Consider the following 18,040-nt stretch of genomic DNA (forward strand, 5'->3'; position numbering starts at 1 on the left):
AAGACCCACATCCGTAACAGGTAGAGTAAAAGGAACAGGTCTGTTTCAAGGGAGAAAAGAATATAAGTGGACTAATTTCATGCAAGGAAAGATTCAAGGACCTGTCGTCTCAGTGCCCCTGCTTGGCAAATCGGGTTTCTCTGGTAAGAGGGGAAAAAAAATCCGCTACTGAGAGGAGAGCCCAAGTAAGGGCATCTCCTGTTTGGTCACTTTCGCTAACAAGAAAAACGGATGCTCCCTGGGGAAACCCCGATGCCCCAAAAGTTTCGCAGAGGGGCCAGGGCTACGGCTACAGGGCGTCAGCCGTGAGACCCCTTGCGCGCAGGAGGAGCCTGGCAGTGCCAAGCGCGAGGGATGTCAGCTCCGCGTCCTTGTCTGGAGGCTCCGCGCTCCGCGCCGGCGGTGTCAATCATCATTCTCAGCCCGCCCCTCCCGGAGCTGGACCAATCGTTGCCCGGGGTCGGGGGTGAGGAGGCGCAGGAAGTTCGGACCGGGAGGTCTGGCGCCCAGTCGAGTGGCCCTGACGTTCAGTATCCCTGCAACCGGAGAGCGCACGGAGGGTGGCGGGGCCGGGAGGTGAGTATCGAACTGCGGGGTGTGCGTGGCGCTGCCGCGGGGGAGCCCCATTGGCCAACTGCTTGCGCGCGTCTCTGGGCTGCTAAGCCCCTTCCTCCGCGCGAACCGGCTCCGCGTCCCCAGGCCTGTGCGGAGGAGCTGCTGCCCCGGGGGTCATTACTGTCGTGCTGGATCCTGAAAGGGGAGACTCCGGTCTAGGCGGCGCAGAGTCGGATACCCGGCTGCCGCAACCTCGGACCTGAGACGCCCCAGCCACGCCAGGTCCTGGCAGGGAGGGGCGGGTCTGGGCGCGGGCATCTCCATCTCCAGTTTTCTCCACTGGCTGCTTGTCGGGTATGTGCAGTTGCATCGCGTCAGGACAGACACCTTTCCTAACCCGGAAGGGTGCAGAGCGTCCCTGACATCTTTCTTAACCGCGTGCGGGACACTTGAACACGCAGCCCCTACTTCCCGTCTCCTCTGCGGCTCCCAGCTTCAGCTGCTGTTGGCTGCCGGTGCTGTCACACTTTGGACTGTTCTCGCCTTACTGGGCTGTAGTTTTGGGACATCAGGTTCAGATTGTATGGGGAGAAAACAAAGTGACTTTACAAGATGTGATGTAGAGACCCTGCCTGGCCTGTCGCCTGTCTCTTCTTGGACGAAGGCCACTAAGGTGATGGTAAGGGATTCTAAGGATTTATACAAAATTTGTGTGTAATGTCTGTTAAATTTTCCTTGCTTTTCATTGTTTACTCTGAAGGGGGATCGTTGCCTTATTGCCTAAAGATAAAGGATCACACTGCTTAGATCCCCCCACCCCTTTAAGCCGCGGTTAGTTATCATTTGGAACATCACAATGTGCTTGAAGCTGGCAGGACTCCCAGAGCCTAATTGTCTAATTCCACGCAGTGGAGGCGGCAGCACACTATTCCTCCGTAGTGTTTGGGTTCAGCTTTTCTTTTACTGTGTTTAGTATCTTCTCTCTGTATCTGTTATCCTCACAATCTCTCTGGCCTGATAGCTGCTGTTCTTTGTTACTGAGAAAGGAAATGAAGGGATAGATCACTAAAGTGAGGTTGGTGTCCCCAGTTGCCCTGGAATTGGATTGTCTTGAGGGGACAAGGTAAGTTACAATTCAAACACCATTTGGAAAGGCCATCCCTGACCAATTAATACAAATAACAGCCCTTGGCCACCTTAAAGGAGTGGTACTCCTACCGACTGCAGATTATAATCATCCAGAGACCTTTCTTAAAAAGCTGTTTCTTGGGCCCTGGTCCTGCAGATTCTGATTCAATTGAGTGAAGTCCAGGAATTGATATATTTAAAAGCTTCTAAGATGACATTAATGTGCATGTAAGGTTAAAGCCCACCTCCTGTCAACAGGTCCTGTGTTCTTTCTTATTAACATTTAGTACTCTGTGACTTGTTTAACTCACTTGGTTACTTCTCTGGTCCCCACCCTCACACTCCGTGAAATAAAAAGGTGCTGCTTTGGAAGGAGGGCAAAGCAAGGCCTAGGTGAGTCAGCACTGTAGGCATGTGAGGTGGGTACATGAAAGAGAACTGGAGGCTGGGGAAACAAGTCCTGCAGACTTCTGTCCTTGCTTCATCTTTGTCCAAACATGGACCTTATTTAGTTGGCCCTTCGTTGTCATGGTTTTGGGTGAGTCTCCAGTTCTTTCTGTAGACCCTGCCCTGTTAAATTTCAAGGTCACACTCAGCACCCTATTAAATACAGCTGCCCTTTGGAAACTGTCGTATAGAAATATTTGTTTGGGTATACTTCATATAAAAATTTGTGCTTTTGACTTTTACGGAGGGGTCTGTGTGTTCCAAATTAAAATTCCAGACACTTGCTTTGACAAGTACAATTACATGATCAGAGTGTTTAGGATGGGGACCGTCCAGAGACTGGAAGTGTGGTTGTCCTCTAATATATTGTCTTTGTGATATGATTGCTTAAGAATATTAGCTTCCCAGAGGATGGGGTTACTGCCTAATTGTCTTTTTAATACTGAAACTGACCATTGTAATTCTAAGTGATGTAAGCAATCACTTTGTAATTCTGTGAGATGGAGATGGGAAGTCAGGCACCTAATGGCAGTCGAGGGCTGTGGCCACAGGCTGTAAAGAAATAAATTGGTCAGTAAGTATTCTTAATCAAATTTGGCAAAACAAACCCAATAGACCATGCATTTTACCTTTTGCTTGTGGTTTGAACATGAATATGAAGCCTGGGTAAGTGGTGGACTGATTCTTCAGAAAGATTTAAAACAAGACTGCTCAAGTTTAGATTCCTCATGGAGTAACTATAATTGTTAGATCTGTCTAGATAAATCTTGTTTTCTATAGTGAAAGAATGAATCATTGAGCTACATGATTATTCTAGTCTTAAAAAAAAATAACATGGAGCTTTTATCTATGGTTTATATATTTTTTCAGTTATATTGCTACTTACAGAGTTTTGACTGTCAGCCCAGACCTGGGAGTGATTTGCCATGTTGAAGTTCCTGTGTATAAATAGCCAGTTACTGTTTTTTATTAGTAGGAAAGGATATGTTCTTATCTTCACTCTTCCCACTAGATTGTACTGAAATCTGTGTATATCTCCTTGCTATAAAATTGTACCCTTGATTTCAATTATTTTTTCCTTTTTTAATTTTTAGTATCTTTAACCTGTATGTCATGTGCTTATCTCTGTTGCAGCAGGAAGAATGGTATAAAAATGAAAAAACAAAAAAATAAAAATAAAAAAAATGAAAAAACATGTGCTTTGAATATGGCAAGAAAAGAATAAGGGCTGCTGTCATGATTGCCTTAAGCTGGGACTTGATGCTGGAAGGAAAGTTAGATGTAAACTCTCATTTCTTACTTCCAATAAGCATCTCTTCTTAGGAGCTGGAAATTTCCCAATAAAAGGTAAATTAATTCAACTATATGTTATTTTTTGGTTGATCTAGGAAACCTTTTTCTAGAGTCATTCCTATCTGGCACTATTGTTCTTACTCAATTCTAAGGTACTTTGAGATACCCAATGATATGTTTCTACTCTCTTTGCAAATAGAGTTCTTGTTATAATTCCTAGGTTTTATATTGATAGGTAGCTAACAGAAAACTGTTACAGATTTCTTCTTTCACTTTGAAATCTTTCATTTTAAATAGAATTGTTTTCCCTTATCTGATTTAACGCCATGTTTCTGCTTATGGCTCATCTTTAATTATTACTTTTATAAATCATTATTCTTTATGTTTGTAAATTTTATTTTCTGATAAAAAGTTACGACAAATGGATAACTTCCTAGAAAAATACAACGTTCCAAGACTGACCGAGAGAGAAACAGAAAATCTAAACAGATCAATTACCAGCAAGGAAATTGAAGGAATAAAAAAACTACCCAAGAGCAAAACCCCGGGCCAGATGGATTTACCTCGGAATTTTATCAGACATACAGAGAAGACATAATACCCATTTTCCTTATCCTTAAAATTTTCCAAAATATAGAAGAGGAGGGAATACTCCCAAACTCATTCTATGAAGTCAACATCACCCTAATACAAAACCAGGCAAAGACCGCACCAATAAAGAAAATTACAGACCAATATCCCTGATGAACATAGATGCAAAAATACTCAACAAAATATTAGCAAACCGAATTTAAAAATACATCAAGAGGGTCATACACCATGACCAAGTGGGATTCATCTAAGGGATGCAAGGATGGTACAACATTCAAAAATCCGTCAACATCATCCACCACATAAACAAAAAGAAGGACAAAAATCATATGATCATCTCCATAGACGTGAAAAAGCATTTGACAAAATTCAACATCCATTCATGATAAAAGCTCAACAAAATGGGTATAGAGGGCAAGTACCTCAACAGAATAAAGGCCATATATGATAAATCCACAGCTAACATCATACTGAACAAACAGCAAGAAGCTGAAAGCTTTTCCTCTGAGATTGGGAACAAGACAAGAATGCCCACTCTCCCCACTGTTATTCAACATAGTACTGGAGGTCCTAGCCACGGCAATTAGACAAAACAAAGAAATAAAAGGCATCCAGATTGGTAAAGAAGAAGTCAAACTGTCACTATTTGCAGGTGACATTGTACATAAAAAACCCTAAAGACTCCACTCCAAAACTACTAGAATTAATATCAGAATCCAGCAAAGTTGCATGATACAAAATTAATATACAGGAATCTGTGGTTTTCCTGTACAATAACAATGGACTAACAGAAAGAGAAATCAGGAAAACAATTTCATTTACAATAGCATCAAAAAGAATAAAATACCTAGGAATAAACCTAACCAAGGAAGTGAAAGACCTATACCCTGAAAACTACAAGACCCTCTTAAGAGAAATTAAAGAGGACACTAACAAATGGAAACTCATTCCATGCTCTTGGCTAGGAAGAATTAATATCGTCAATATGGCCATCCTGCCCAAAGCAATCTACAGATTCAATGCAATCCCTATCAAATTACCAACAGCATTCTTCAATGAACTGGAACAAGTAGTTTAAAAATTCATATGGAACCACCAAAGACCCTGAATAGCCAAAGCAACCCTGAGAAAGAAGAATAAAGTGGGGGGTATCTCACTCCCCAACTTCAAGCTATTCCTCAAAGCCACACCAATCAAGATAATTTGGTACTGGCACAAGAACAGACCCACAGACCAGTGGAACAGAATAGAGACTCCAGACATTAACCCAAACATATATGGTCAATTAATATATGATAAAAGAGCCATGGACATACAATGGGGAAACAACAGCCACTTCAACAGTTGGTGTTGGCAAAACTGGACAGCTACATGGAAGAGAATGAAACTGGATCATTGTCTAACCCCATACACAAAAGTAAATTTGAAATGGATCAAACACCTGAATGTAAGTCATGAAACCATAAAACTCTTAGAAAAAAACATAGGCACAAATCTCTTGGACATAAACATGAGTGACTTCTTCATGAACATTTCTCCCCGGGCAAGGGAAACAAAAGCAAAAATGAACAAGTGGGACTATATCAAGCTGAAAAGCTTCTGTACAGCAAAGGACACCATCAACAGAACAAAAAGGCATCCTACAGTATGGGAGAATATATTCATAAATGACAGATCCGATAAAGGGTTGACATCCAAAATATATAAAGAGCTCACGTACCTCAACAAACAAAAAGCAAATAATCCAATTAAAAAATGGTCAGAGGGGCTCAACAGACAGTTCTCCAAAGAAGAAATTCAGATGGCCAACAGACACATGAAAAGATGCTCCACATCGCTAGTCGTCAGAGAAATGCAAATTAAAACCACAATGAGATATCACCTCACACCAGTAAGGATTGCCACCATCCAAAAGACAAACAACAACAAATGTTGGCGAGGTTGTGGAGAAAGGGGAACCCTCCTACACTGCTGGTGGGAATGTAAATTAGTTCAACCATTGTGGAAAGCAGTATGGAGGTTCCTCAAAAAGCTCAAAATAGAAATACCATTTGAATAAGACAGATGCACCCCTATGTTTATCCCAGCACTATTTACTATAGCCAGGAAATGGAAGCAACCTAAGTGTCCATCAGTAGATGAATGGATAAAGAAGATGTGGTACATATACACAATGGAATATTATTCAGGCATAAGAAGAAAACAAATCCTACCATTTGCAACAACATGGATGGAGCTAGAGAGTATTATGCTCAGTGAAATAAGCCAGGCAGAGAAAGACAAGTACCAAATGATTTCACTCATCTGTGGAGTATAAGAACAAAGAAAAATCTGAAGGAACAAAACAGCAGCAGAATCACAGAACCCAAGAATCGACTAACAGTTACCAAAGGGAAAGGGACTGGGGAGGATGGGTTGGAAGGGAGGGATAAGGGGGTGGGGAAGGAAAGGGGCATTACGATTAGCATGTATAATGTGGGGGGAAGCATGGGGAGAGCTGTGCAACACAGAGAAGACAAATAGTAATACTACGCTGATGGAAAGTGACTGTAATGGGGGTTTGTGGGGAGTCTTGATGAAGGGGGAAGCCTAGTAAACATAATGTTCCTCATGTAATTGTAGATTAATGATACCATGATACCAAAAAAAAAAAAAAGTTAGGACATAAAGATAAAGATGAAGGAGAAAGACAAAAACTGCCCAGATGTGACAGGTATCAACATTTTAGTAGATGTCTTTTCAAAGAGAGAGACCTTTCAGTGTGCCCCAGTCTATGTGTCTTTAGGTATACAGGTGGTCTTTCAAATCTCTATGCTCTAGTGGCTTGGAACTCAGGTCTTTTCCTGGCATCTGACCCTCCATAGTGATTTTCTTTACAGTCCCTGGCCATGAGGGGCTTCTTGCATATTTCTGTTCCTGCCTATAGTTCCTTTAACCTTGCTTTTTAGCCTCCATAATTATTTGTGGTATGGATTGTTCAATCAATGTATATCATGTAAAGAGCTAAGTATTGTCACTTCTGGTGGTATTGCAAAAAAGGTGCAGCCACTGTAGAAAGCTATATGGAGATTTCTCAGAAAACTAAAAATAGATGTCATAAGACCCTGCAATTCCACTTTTGGGAATCTACATGAAGAAAAGGAAATCATTTTCAAAAAGATATATATACTCCTCTGTTTACTGAAACATTATTTATAATAACCAAGATATGGAAGCACCACCCGAAGGGTCCATCAATAGGAGAATGGATAAAGAAGGTTGGTACATCAACAATTTGCAATCACAATATAAGTTAGTCATGAGGACGAATGTGCAGCATGGAGAATGTCGTCCATGATTCTGTAACATCTTTTTACGTTGATAGATATTAACTGCATTATAGGGGGTGAGGATTTAATAATATGGGTAACTGTTGAACTACTTTGTTGTACATTTGAAACCAATATAAGATTGTATATCAACAATGCTTCAACAACAAAAACAAAGAAGGTGTGGTACATATATACGATGGAATATTATTCAGTCATAAAAATATTTTGCCATTTGCAATAATGTGGATGGATCTACAGGGTATTATGTTAAGTGAAATAAGTCAGTCAGAGAAAGATGAGTATCATATGGTTTCACTTATATGTGGAATATAAAAAACAAAACAAATGAACAAAACAGAAATAGACTCATAAACATGGTTACTATGGAGGGGGAGAACAGGTGAAAAAGGTAAAGGGAATAAAGAGGTACAAACTTCAAATTATAAAATAATTTAGTCACAGGGATAGAAGTACAACATAGGGAATATAGTTCATAATATAAAATCTTTGTGTGGTGACAGGTATACCTATACTTATGGTGGGCATTTAGTAATGTATACAATTGATGAATCACTTAAGTTGTTCATCTGAAACCACTATAATATTGTATATAAACTATATTTCAGTTAAAAGAAGCTAAGTACTGTGAAGGAATCAAGAGGTATGATACTTTGTTATAATTAGGTTGTTTTTTCTCACGATTTAAAAAAATAATCATTACTGGTATAGTGTAGTTGGGGAGACAAGAATTACAGATATAAATAAAAATCAGCTGAGAAGTGAAACTGGTGAGTGCTGTGGGCATTCTGAGGATGGAGAGCTTGTTGGAATAGCTTAGCCTTGTTTTCTTTATGAAGGGGGCATGAGCAAAGGTTGGCTTGGTCCTTGTGGTTATGGCAATAGAGTAGATAGGTATAGTACAAGGGTGAGGGACTAGGGGGCTTGCCAGGTCCATACTGGAGCTGAAGAGAGTGTTGGTGCAGCTGAGATATTTTGAGATTCTCTGCACCCTGATCATGAACCCTTTTCACCTTTACTTCTCCATCTGCCCTCCATGGGATGCCTTGCGGGAAACAAAATACTAGTACTTTTTCTGCTAATCTATGTCAAAATAGCAAATGGTGAGAGCATTTTAAATTCATCATATGGGAATGACTTCACTTATTTATGGAATATAAAAACAAAGCAAAACAGAATGAAAGAAACAGCAGTAGACTTACAGATACCAAGAAGTGACTAGTGGTGACCATGGAGGAGGGGTTGGAGTGGGAGGAGGGGAGGATGAGGATGATAAAAGGGCACAAAATTCTCAATCATCATATAAGCTGGTCATGGGGATAGTAGTACAGCATGGAGGATATAATCAGTGATTCTGTAATATCTTTCTACGTTGATAGTACCTGCACTGGGGGGTGGGGGGGGCGTGAGGATTTAATAATGTGGTTAACAGTTGAACCACTGTGTTGTATATTTGACACCAATAAAAAAAATTCATTACATGGGAAAACAGGAGTGTGGCCGACTGAAGTCGTTTAGCAGGTATGATGAAGGATTTGGGTGCCCTGTTTTTCACTGTTCAAGCTCAGCTTTCCTCTCCTACATCCTTGGGGCAGGTGTCTTTCCTCCTGTGCTTTGAGCCTCAGCTGAGGGAGCGTTGGGACCACATAGGTGGCAGAGGAGGTGGAAATGCACAGGGTGTGTTCCTGTCTCCTCCTATACAGAGGGATGGCACTCATTTCCCAGAGGATGTCAGGATGGTTTGCACAGTATCCCAGAACTCTTCTCAAAAATCACCAAGTTTCCTCTTAATGCTCTTTAAGTAGAATTACTCTAGTAATGTTTTATAACTTAAACTATAAGGGAAGGGAAATTATTTTACTTACTAGACATCTATAGAAATATAGCACTTACTTTAATTTTCCAATTTCTGAGCATTTGAAGACATTATTTTTTGCTCTCTTAAAAGTTAAAACCTAAATTGTAGGACAAATACCACTGTTTACGTAGAATCCTGGGATTGGTTTTGAGTAAGCTGTCTGGATATGGAATAGATGTTACTGTGCTTTGTCTCTGCTTTCAGCTTATGATGTCGAAACTTCGAAAAGGTTAAAGAAGAGGAAATATGCTAGGTTTCCTCTTACCTCACTCTAGGATGTTGCAGTTGGTGATCTGTGTTCTCATCTTCCCACTTTGGAAGGATTCTCCTGAAGAAAAATGTACTTAGATCAACTCTGGCTTCTTCTCTATACAAAGAACTCTTAAGGATACTGGCAGAAAAGAAGCAAATTAGACTGAAAGCTTATCTGCAGCTCAGAAAAACAGAGACATGGAGTTTTAAGGAGTGAAGGTAGCCTGGTGTCGGCCATGGGTGATCAAGACACAGCCAGACAATGTGGATCAATTTCTTCAGACTGCGATTTTTCTTCTGTCTGCTTGCAGTGTTGGTGGTGGTGGTGCTGGTTGTCAGTGTTACTCAGGTAGAGGTGAGTGCTCGGTGTCCTTCTTTGTAACTAAGGGAACCAACCTGGGGAACGTGATCACCAGGAACCTTAGCCTGGCCACAGTTCCTGTTTTCATTTGTTTGGTAAGTATTGGAGTGCCTTGGATGGTTCTATACTGAACTAGCAGCATTTACCTCTCCCTACCTCTGCCTCTTCCTGTGCAAACTCGTATGTCAACAAAATGTATGGAGTAGTTTCTATATAAAATGATGTTGTCCTTTTAATTTTGTTGGCTTGTGGTATCTCTCAGGTAACAGGTCCAACTAACTTAAAGTATTTTTTTGCTTATCGGGTTCTGCTAGAGTCTGAATGTTTGTGTCTCCCAAATATCCCAGCTCTGAGGGAGTTCATGTTACTGTTCTCTTTCATGCCTCCAGGTAGTTTTTGCCCCAGCCTCCTGCAGTTCCATTGTACACATGTGCTCTTCAGTATTCTGCTGACTACTGGGGTGGGGCCCTCTGCAGATGTCCTGAGACTGATCTCTGTGCAGCTCTCCTCCTATACTCTGTCCTGTGGACTCATTTTGGTCTTTTAAGGCTCAGCTCCATTTCCTAGACTGGTTCACCAGGCTCCATCTGGTTTCCCCTCCCTGTGCTGCATCCTGCAAACTCTCTTGAGGCTGTAAGCAAAGGGCAGTTACAAGATCACTTCCTTTATTCCCTGTCTTTCAGGCATCATTGTCTTTTCTGTCTGATGTCCATTCCCTGGAAAACTATTGTTTCATGTATTTTGGCCTTTTAAAGTTGTTTCAGGTAGAAGGGTAAATTTCACTGTTTCTTTATCTTGGCTGTAAGTGGAAGTCTGAGGGACTTAAATTTGAGGGGAAGAAATAATAGAGAAGCCGGAGAGGAGGATTCATGGACCAAGGGGAGGAGAAGAGGATGGGATCTAGAGCACAAATGGAGCATATACCTTTATGTACGATGAGGGACATGAATAACTGTGTTTTTGTATCATTTCATTATTAATTATATAGGAGGGGTCATGTTCCTTTCTCAGACCTAAGAAGGAAAAATGTCATGATGGTTGGCAAAGTAGATACATTTCTGCTTCAGGTGGACATTGCTGGAGGTCTTGCCTGTAGAGGGGTAGAGGGTGGAAGGAGCGGGGAGCCCGAGAGGTTTGTGTGTAGTAGCTTGAAGGAGTGGGGTTGGGAGATGGAGCTGATCCTGCAGGATGACAGAGGGGCAGTGAATTTCAAGACCATAAGTGTGTATGTGGCACTCACCTACATTGCTTTTACTGCATTCAACATTCTGGTTACGAAAATATCACATAATATGAGGAGCTATATGTAGCAATATCCAGCAAAAGGTTGCAAGGAAAATAGTTTTCTATTATTTCTCTGATAACTTCTCATGGAGCATGGCCTTTATTTATTTGTTTGTTTTTTCCTTATTCATTAGTATTTTAAATATATATACTTTATATGATTATATTACAAAAAGAATACCAGTGTATTAAGGCTTTTGACTACAAGTAAAGAAACCTGATTCAAGCTGGCTTTAATATATACATACATATGTGGGGGGGGGTGGATTTTTTTTTTTACTCAAGCTGGCTCTAATATTAAGGAATATTATTCATTTAGAAGTCAAAAGGTAGGTTGGACATAGTTCATTTGACTCTTTTGGACATAGTTCAGGCTCTATATCCCTGTAGGTCTCTCAGCTTTGCCCCCCTTTATGTTAGCTTTTATCTATGACGTCTTTGCTCATAGTTGTATTGTAGGATGCTGCTGTAGCAACAGGTGGTTGCTTCCTTGTACACGTCTGGCTTAAAAGACGGTTTGTTGCCTCAAAACCCTCTCCAGAGATTACTTGCATTTCTTCACTGTAAGTAAAATTCAGATAGCTATTACCAGAGCACTGGTGGTGTCTGGATTTGGCTGCATGCATCCATCAGAAACCTCCAGGAGATGCTTCTCGTTTTTCATAACCCAGAGCTGGGTCACATGTCCACTTCTGAATCAGTTACTTGGGATTATCCCTTGATCAGTCAGGTCCACCTGTGAACTTTAGAAGTCAGCAAACAGCAGTACTGTTTTTCAGCAAGGAGTGAAGCGGATGTGGGGCAGGAAACCATAGTGCTCACTTTAGTCCGCAGCTTAAAATGGCTCCAGGAGCAACCACTGGTGTTTCTTCTTGGCTCTGAATCTACAAAGATGGCAGACCCTGAAGTCGCCTTTGTCACTGTCCTAGAATACAGTTGTCATTTAGGAAAATTAAATAATTCACCTTTTTTTGCATTCTTTTTCATTTGTGAGTAAAATCAGGTGGCTTAGCATGAAGTGTCTGGTGGTTCTTGAATTAGGCTGCGTGGGTCAATCAGCTGGTCTTCAACAGTTGGTGTGGTTACCCAAGGAGCAAGAGCAAGCATGCATGAGAAAGAGAGTAAAAGGGTGGGAGGGAGAGGGGCTGTTCATGAGTACATAGTGCATGGTTTCGTTCTTAATGGTTTGTTACATCCGCACAACAGTGAAAGAGGAGAGGGAGGCTGGAATATTTCTTAAAAGGTAATCGGTAAGTAAGGGAAATTTTCTTAAAAAATTGAGATATAATTGACATACAATTTTGAAGTTAAGGTGTACAACATGGTGATTTGATAGATTTATATGTTGCAATATGATTACCACCATGGTGTTAGCTAACATCTCTATCATGTCATATAATTATTTTCTTTTTTGTGGGAGAACAATTAAGATCTTGTCTCTTAGCAACTTTGAGGTTTATCATACAGTATTGTTGGCTATAATCAGTATATTGTGCTTTAGATCTCCAGGACTTATTTATCTACTAGTTGCAAGTTTGTGTGCTTAAACATCTTCCCAGTCCCTCTACCCCTTAGCCCCTGGTAACCACTATTTTACTCTGTATTTTTTATGTTCAATTTTTTAGATTCCACATCTAAGTAATATCATACACTATTTGTCTTTGTATGATTCATTTCACTTAGTGTAATGCTCTCAAGGTCCATCCATATTGTCACAATGGCAGGATTTCCTTCTTTCTTATGGATGAATAATACTCCACTGTATGTGTGTGTATATATATATATATATATATATATATGCACACCATATTTTCTTTATCTGTTCATCCATCAGTGGTCACTTAGGTTGCTTCCATATCTAGGCTATTGTGAATAGTGCTGCAGTGAACATGAATGTGCAGATATCTTTCTGATACCTTTTCATTTCCTTTGGCCATATACCCAGAAGTGGGATTGCCAGATCAAATTATAGGTGTATTTTCCATTTTTTTGAGGAACCTCCATACTGTTTTCTGTAGTGACTAAATTAATTTACATTCCCACCAACAGTGTACAGGGTTCCCTTCCTCCACATCCTCACCACTTGTTTTCTTTTATCTTCTTGATGATAGCCATTCTAACAGGTATTAGGTGATAGCTCAAAAACAAGGATTTGCATTTCCTTGATGATTAGTGATGCTGAGCATCTTTTCATGTTCTTGTTGGCCATTTAGACGTCTATGGAAAAAATGTCTATTTAGTCCCTCTTCCCATTTTAAAATCGGATTCTTTTTTTTGTTGCCGAGTTGTATGAGTTATCTATACATTTTGGATATTAACTGCTTATCTGAAATATGGTTTGCAGATATGGTCTCCCGTTCTGTAGGTCATCCTTTCATTCTGTTGATGGTTTCTTTTGCTATGCAAAATCTTTTAGTTTGGTGTTTTCCCATTTGTTGATTTTTTGCTTTTGTTGCTTATGTTTTTGGTGTCATATCTAAAAATCATTGCCAAGACCAGTGTCAAGGAGCTTCTTTTTCTAACATTTTATGATAGCAGATCTCATGTTTGTCTTTAATCCATTTTGAGCTTATTTTTGTGAATAGTAAGAGATAGGGGTCCAGTTTTATTGCCTGCATGTGACCAGTTTTCCCAGCACCATTTGTTGAAGAGACTAAGCTTTCTTCACTGAGTATTTGTGGATGCCTTGTCAAATATTAGTTGGCCATATAAGTGGATTATTTCTGGGGTCTTGATTCTATTCCATTGGTCAGTGGGTCTGTTCTTATGCCAATACCACACTGATTTGATTACTAGGACTTTGTACTGTAGTTTACATCAGGAAGTGTGATGCCTTCAGCTTTGTTCTTTCTCAGGATTGCTTTGGCTACTTGGGATCTTTCATGGTTCCATACAAATTTTGGGATTATTTTTTCTATTTCTGTGAAAAATGCTATAGGAATTTTGATAGGGTTTGCTTTGTAAATGTCTATTAGGTCCATTTGATCTAATGTGTGGTTCAAGTCCAGTGTTTTTTTGTTGATTTTCCGTTTCATCTATCCATTGCTGAAAGTAATGTATTGAAGTCCCCTACCATTATTTTGTCTATTTCCCCCTTCAGTTCTATTAGTATTTGCTTAATATATTTAGGTATTCTGGCATGGGAAGATACAGATTTATGAATGTTATATCTTCTTGATAAGTTGACCCTTTTATTGTTATACAATGGTCTTCTTTGTCTCTTGGTACTGTTTTTGGCTTAAAGTCTGTTTTGTCTGGTATGGCTATAGCTGTAACACTCTTTCCTTGATTTCTGCATGCATGGAATATCTTTTTCCATACTTTCACCTATTTGTGTCCTTAAATCTGAAGTCTCTTGTAGGCCACATTTAGTCGGGTCTTGTTTTTTTATGCATCCAGCCACTCTGTGCCTTTTGCTAAATGAATTCAGTCTACTCAAATTTAGAGTATGTACTGATATGTAAGGATTTACTAATGCCATCTTATTAATTGCTTTCTCATTGTTTTGGTTTGTTTTTTTTTGTTTTGTTTTTTCCTCTCTGTTTCTGCCTTCCTTTGTCAGTTGATGATTTTCCATGGTGGTATGCTGTTTTACCTTTCTCTTGGTCAGTTATCTAAATCAACCAAGATCTTTAAAGCAAAGGATCCTGGGGCAGGGGTGGTTGGGGATGCAGGCTGGCTCTCTATGTAGTGGTGTGGCTCAAAGTGTTATTTATTTATTTATTTATTTTGAGAGCATTTTAAAAGTGATGTCTCTTTGAAATGGATGCCTTGGCAATCAAAGTTGAAGCCAGGCACTTGCATTACAAAAAAAGAAAAACCATCTGTCAGGGCTTACATCACAGGAAGATTACAGAGATTTCTCATATGCATGGTCTCCCCCATTATTATTACTCAAAGGAATGACACTTTTTTTTTTTTTTTACCTAAAATGAGCTTACATTGACACATAATAATCACCCAAGGTCCGTGGTTTACCTTAGGGTTAACTGTTGGTGTTTTACATTCTGTGGGTTTGGCTAAATTTAGAATGACATCTGTCTATGATTATAATAGACAGAGTGTTTTCCCTGTCCTAAAAATCCTCTCTGCTCTGTCTGGCATTTCTTTTTGATTCTTCCTTGGAATTTCCATCACTCTTCTTACATTCCACATCTGTTCTTACATATTGCCTGCTTTTCCCCTTAGAACCCATAGCATGTTAATAATAGTTGTTTTAAATTCCTGATCTGATTATTCAAACATATCTGCTGTATCTGAGTCTGGTTCTGATGCTTGATCTATGCTTTCAAATTGTTTTTTGCCTTTTAGTATGGTTTCTGCTTTGTTTGAAGCTGGACATGATGTACTGGGTAAAAGGAATTCTTATAAATAGGCTTCTAGTGGTGTGCTGGTAAGGTGTGGAGGAGGTGAAGCATTTTTTAGTCCTAGGATTGAGTATCAGTCCTCTAGTGAACTTGTGCTTGTGGAGTGTGAATTTCAAAAATGCTTCTTAGTCCTCCCCACACCCTGAAAGTTGGACAGAAGGGCTAGAATGGGCTAGAGTTGGATATGTCCTTTACCCCAGTTTGGTTAGATTCTGATAAAATCGCAATAGGATAAGCTCTAATAAAATAGTTTCCCTTGAGGGCAGGCCTTGTTATAAAGAACAGACTGCTTGCCCTAGTCTACTTCAAAATGATTCCTTTTTCCATTCTCCTGCTGGAAGCATGAGGGATTTTTCGCCAATATTTACTGTGTGAACTTGATCAAGCTCCTGGAGATAAAAGTTACAAAAGTGTGTAAAGTTACACACCGCCAAACTTTATTTCTGATCTTGATTTCACTATTACAATAAGATAGCCCTGTAAAACTAGTGAGCTTTGGGGTTTGAAACAGTATCATCCCTGAAGCAGATACATATTTGGTTAAATATAAGGAGTTTTATTGTAGTTGTGGTTTCTGTTATTTGTATCTTTCAGTACTTGGACCATGAGACTGTTTCAGCCACATTCATCGATAGTAGTGGACAGTTTGTTTCCTCCCAGGTGACAGGAATTAGCAGGAATCCTTACTGTGGCTATGATCAGCAGACTCTGTCCAGCCAGGAACGCATGGAAGAGGACTCATTGCTGGCCGCCTTCCAGTGGCAGGTGCCTGACGTGGGCCCAGTCCCCTTTCTGAAGAGCACTGACCCTTCTTCCAGCTACTTCGTCATCTTGAACTCCGCAGCATTCTTCAAGGTGGGAAGCCAGTTAGAGGTGCTGGTTCATGTACAGGATTTTCAGAGAAAGCCCAAGAACTATGGTGGAGATTACCTGCAGGCCAGAATCCACTCCCCTATGCTGCAGGCAGGGGCGGTGGGCAGAGTGGTAGACTACCAGAATGGCTTTTACAGGGTCTTCTTTACTTTGCTCTGGCCAGGCAAAGTTAAAGTGTCCATATCTCTGGTCCACCCCAGTGAAGGGATCAGAGTTCTTCAGCACCTACAGGAAGAGAAACCAGATCGGGTCTATTTCAAGAGTCTCTTCCGTTCAGGAAGAATTTCTGAAACCACCGAGTGCAACGTGTGTCTTTCTGGGAGTCTGCCCTTATGTAACTTTACAGATCTCTACACTGGAGAACCCTGGTTCTGCTTCAAACCAAAGAAACTCCCTTGCAGCAGCAGAATTAACCATTTCAAAGGTGGATATCTGAAGGGCCTTCTAACTGCTGCAGAGAATGCTTTCTTTCAGAGGTATGTGCTCCTTGTTCTAGGTGGTAATTTAAGGGCCCCTTTCTACTGTACTTGTTCCATTTAGGAGACTTTCTTGTTTTGATTATGTGCCTGTATCTCTCTGAAACTGGCCCCTTTCAGTCAGGAGAGGTAGTGAATAAGAAAATACAGATTAATAGTTTGTGAATCGTTTTTTTCAAGTGAAGCTTAGTGCTTATTCCAGTTCAAATTGAAGACCTTCTACCCTGGAGGTTTTGGCTTTTTTACCCTCATATCTATGTTTACTTCAGAACTATATAGCATATCTTTGGCGGTATAAGCAAGATCACTTATTCACAGAGTAGATAAAAAAGTCGTCCATGAACAGGGTTGCTGGAGGTCTTGTAGTTAGGCCAGTGTTTAGCTTCATGTCCAGTAAACTAAAAGAATTTAAGTGGAATGTTATGAGTTGTTCAAATCCTATAAACACTGTTAATAAAAAGACTAAATATGGCAACACTGCTGGATTGATTTAATGATAAGCACAGATGCAGGAATACCAGAGCAAACTATATTTTAAGTTAACAGCTGTTGAAGCTCTTGCATTACTCTGTACAGATTCCTGCTTTTGAAGGTAAATATAAAACTTTTTCAGCATAATGATCAATATATGGAATAATATGCAGAACAATGTATGGAATCAGTATGAATTAAAATTTCTGTTTTCTTCAACATTCCATGTAGTTCTGAAGTAAAATAGCATTTCTAAGGAAAAGGAGTTAGAAAAGCTTTCAGGGTCAAGAAGTACAATTATTAGAAAGAATGTAAAATATTTTTAAATTTTTAATGAAATACATACTTCTTAAACATTCCCTGGTAGAAAGGTATTTTCGTTGAGTTCACCTGGGTACCTTCAACAAATTTTATGTTTTATGTCCACTCAGTATTCAGTGAGGAAAAAGTTCCTACCGTAAGGTATGTGGTCTGTAGGAGTTTCTACATTAAAACTGATTTTTCACTTGTGGAGTCAGCTTTTGGTCATGTACACATTTCATGGACACATGCCACACTGAAGAAGGCCAGCAGATGGAGCACAACTCAATGTATTTACTGATCTTGAGAAGACTGCCTAGTTTTTCATATGGCTTAGTGCACATGGATGTTAACTTTAATTTTAATTATGGGTTCAAACTCAGACATGCTATTTGTCTGAGCAGATTATTTCAGTTCATTACTTCACACGTGTACTTTTCTTCCCATGTGGGAAG

The 18,040-nt window shown here is 40.0% G+C and overlaps 1 protein-coding gene across 8 annotated transcripts in view; it reads left to right on the forward strand.

Annotated features, from left to right (window-relative positions):
• The first annotated feature begins 339 nt into the window (after positions 1-339).
• NXPE3 (neurexophilin and PC-esterase domain family member 3) overlaps positions 340-18,040 on the forward strand; it is a 33,402-nt gene continuing 15,701 nt past the window's right edge. Inside the window, exons 1-4 of one of the 8 annotated variants that reach the window (XM_057502322.1) lie at positions 481-576; positions 3,265-3,477; positions 9,406-9,808; positions 16,060-16,814. In XM_057502322.1, the coding sequence (XP_057358305.1) occupies positions 9,716-9,808; positions 16,060-16,814 (848 nt within the window). In that variant the 5' untranslated portion in view covers positions 481-576; positions 3,265-3,477; positions 9,406-9,715. Of the gene's footprint in view, positions 577-1,018; positions 1,235-3,264; positions 3,478-9,405; positions 9,809-16,059; positions 16,815-18,040 lie in introns of those variants that run through there. The other 7 variants (XM_036916452.2, XM_036916449.2, XM_036916451.2 and 4 more) reach the window with 7 other exon arrangements.

This window comes from Manis pentadactyla, chromosome 1, assembly GCF_030020395.1.
Source record: "Manis pentadactyla isolate mManPen7 chromosome 1, mManPen7.hap1, whole genome shotgun sequence".
NCBI classification, from domain to species: domain Eukaryota; kingdom Metazoa; phylum Chordata; class Mammalia; order Pholidota; family Manidae; genus Manis; species Manis pentadactyla.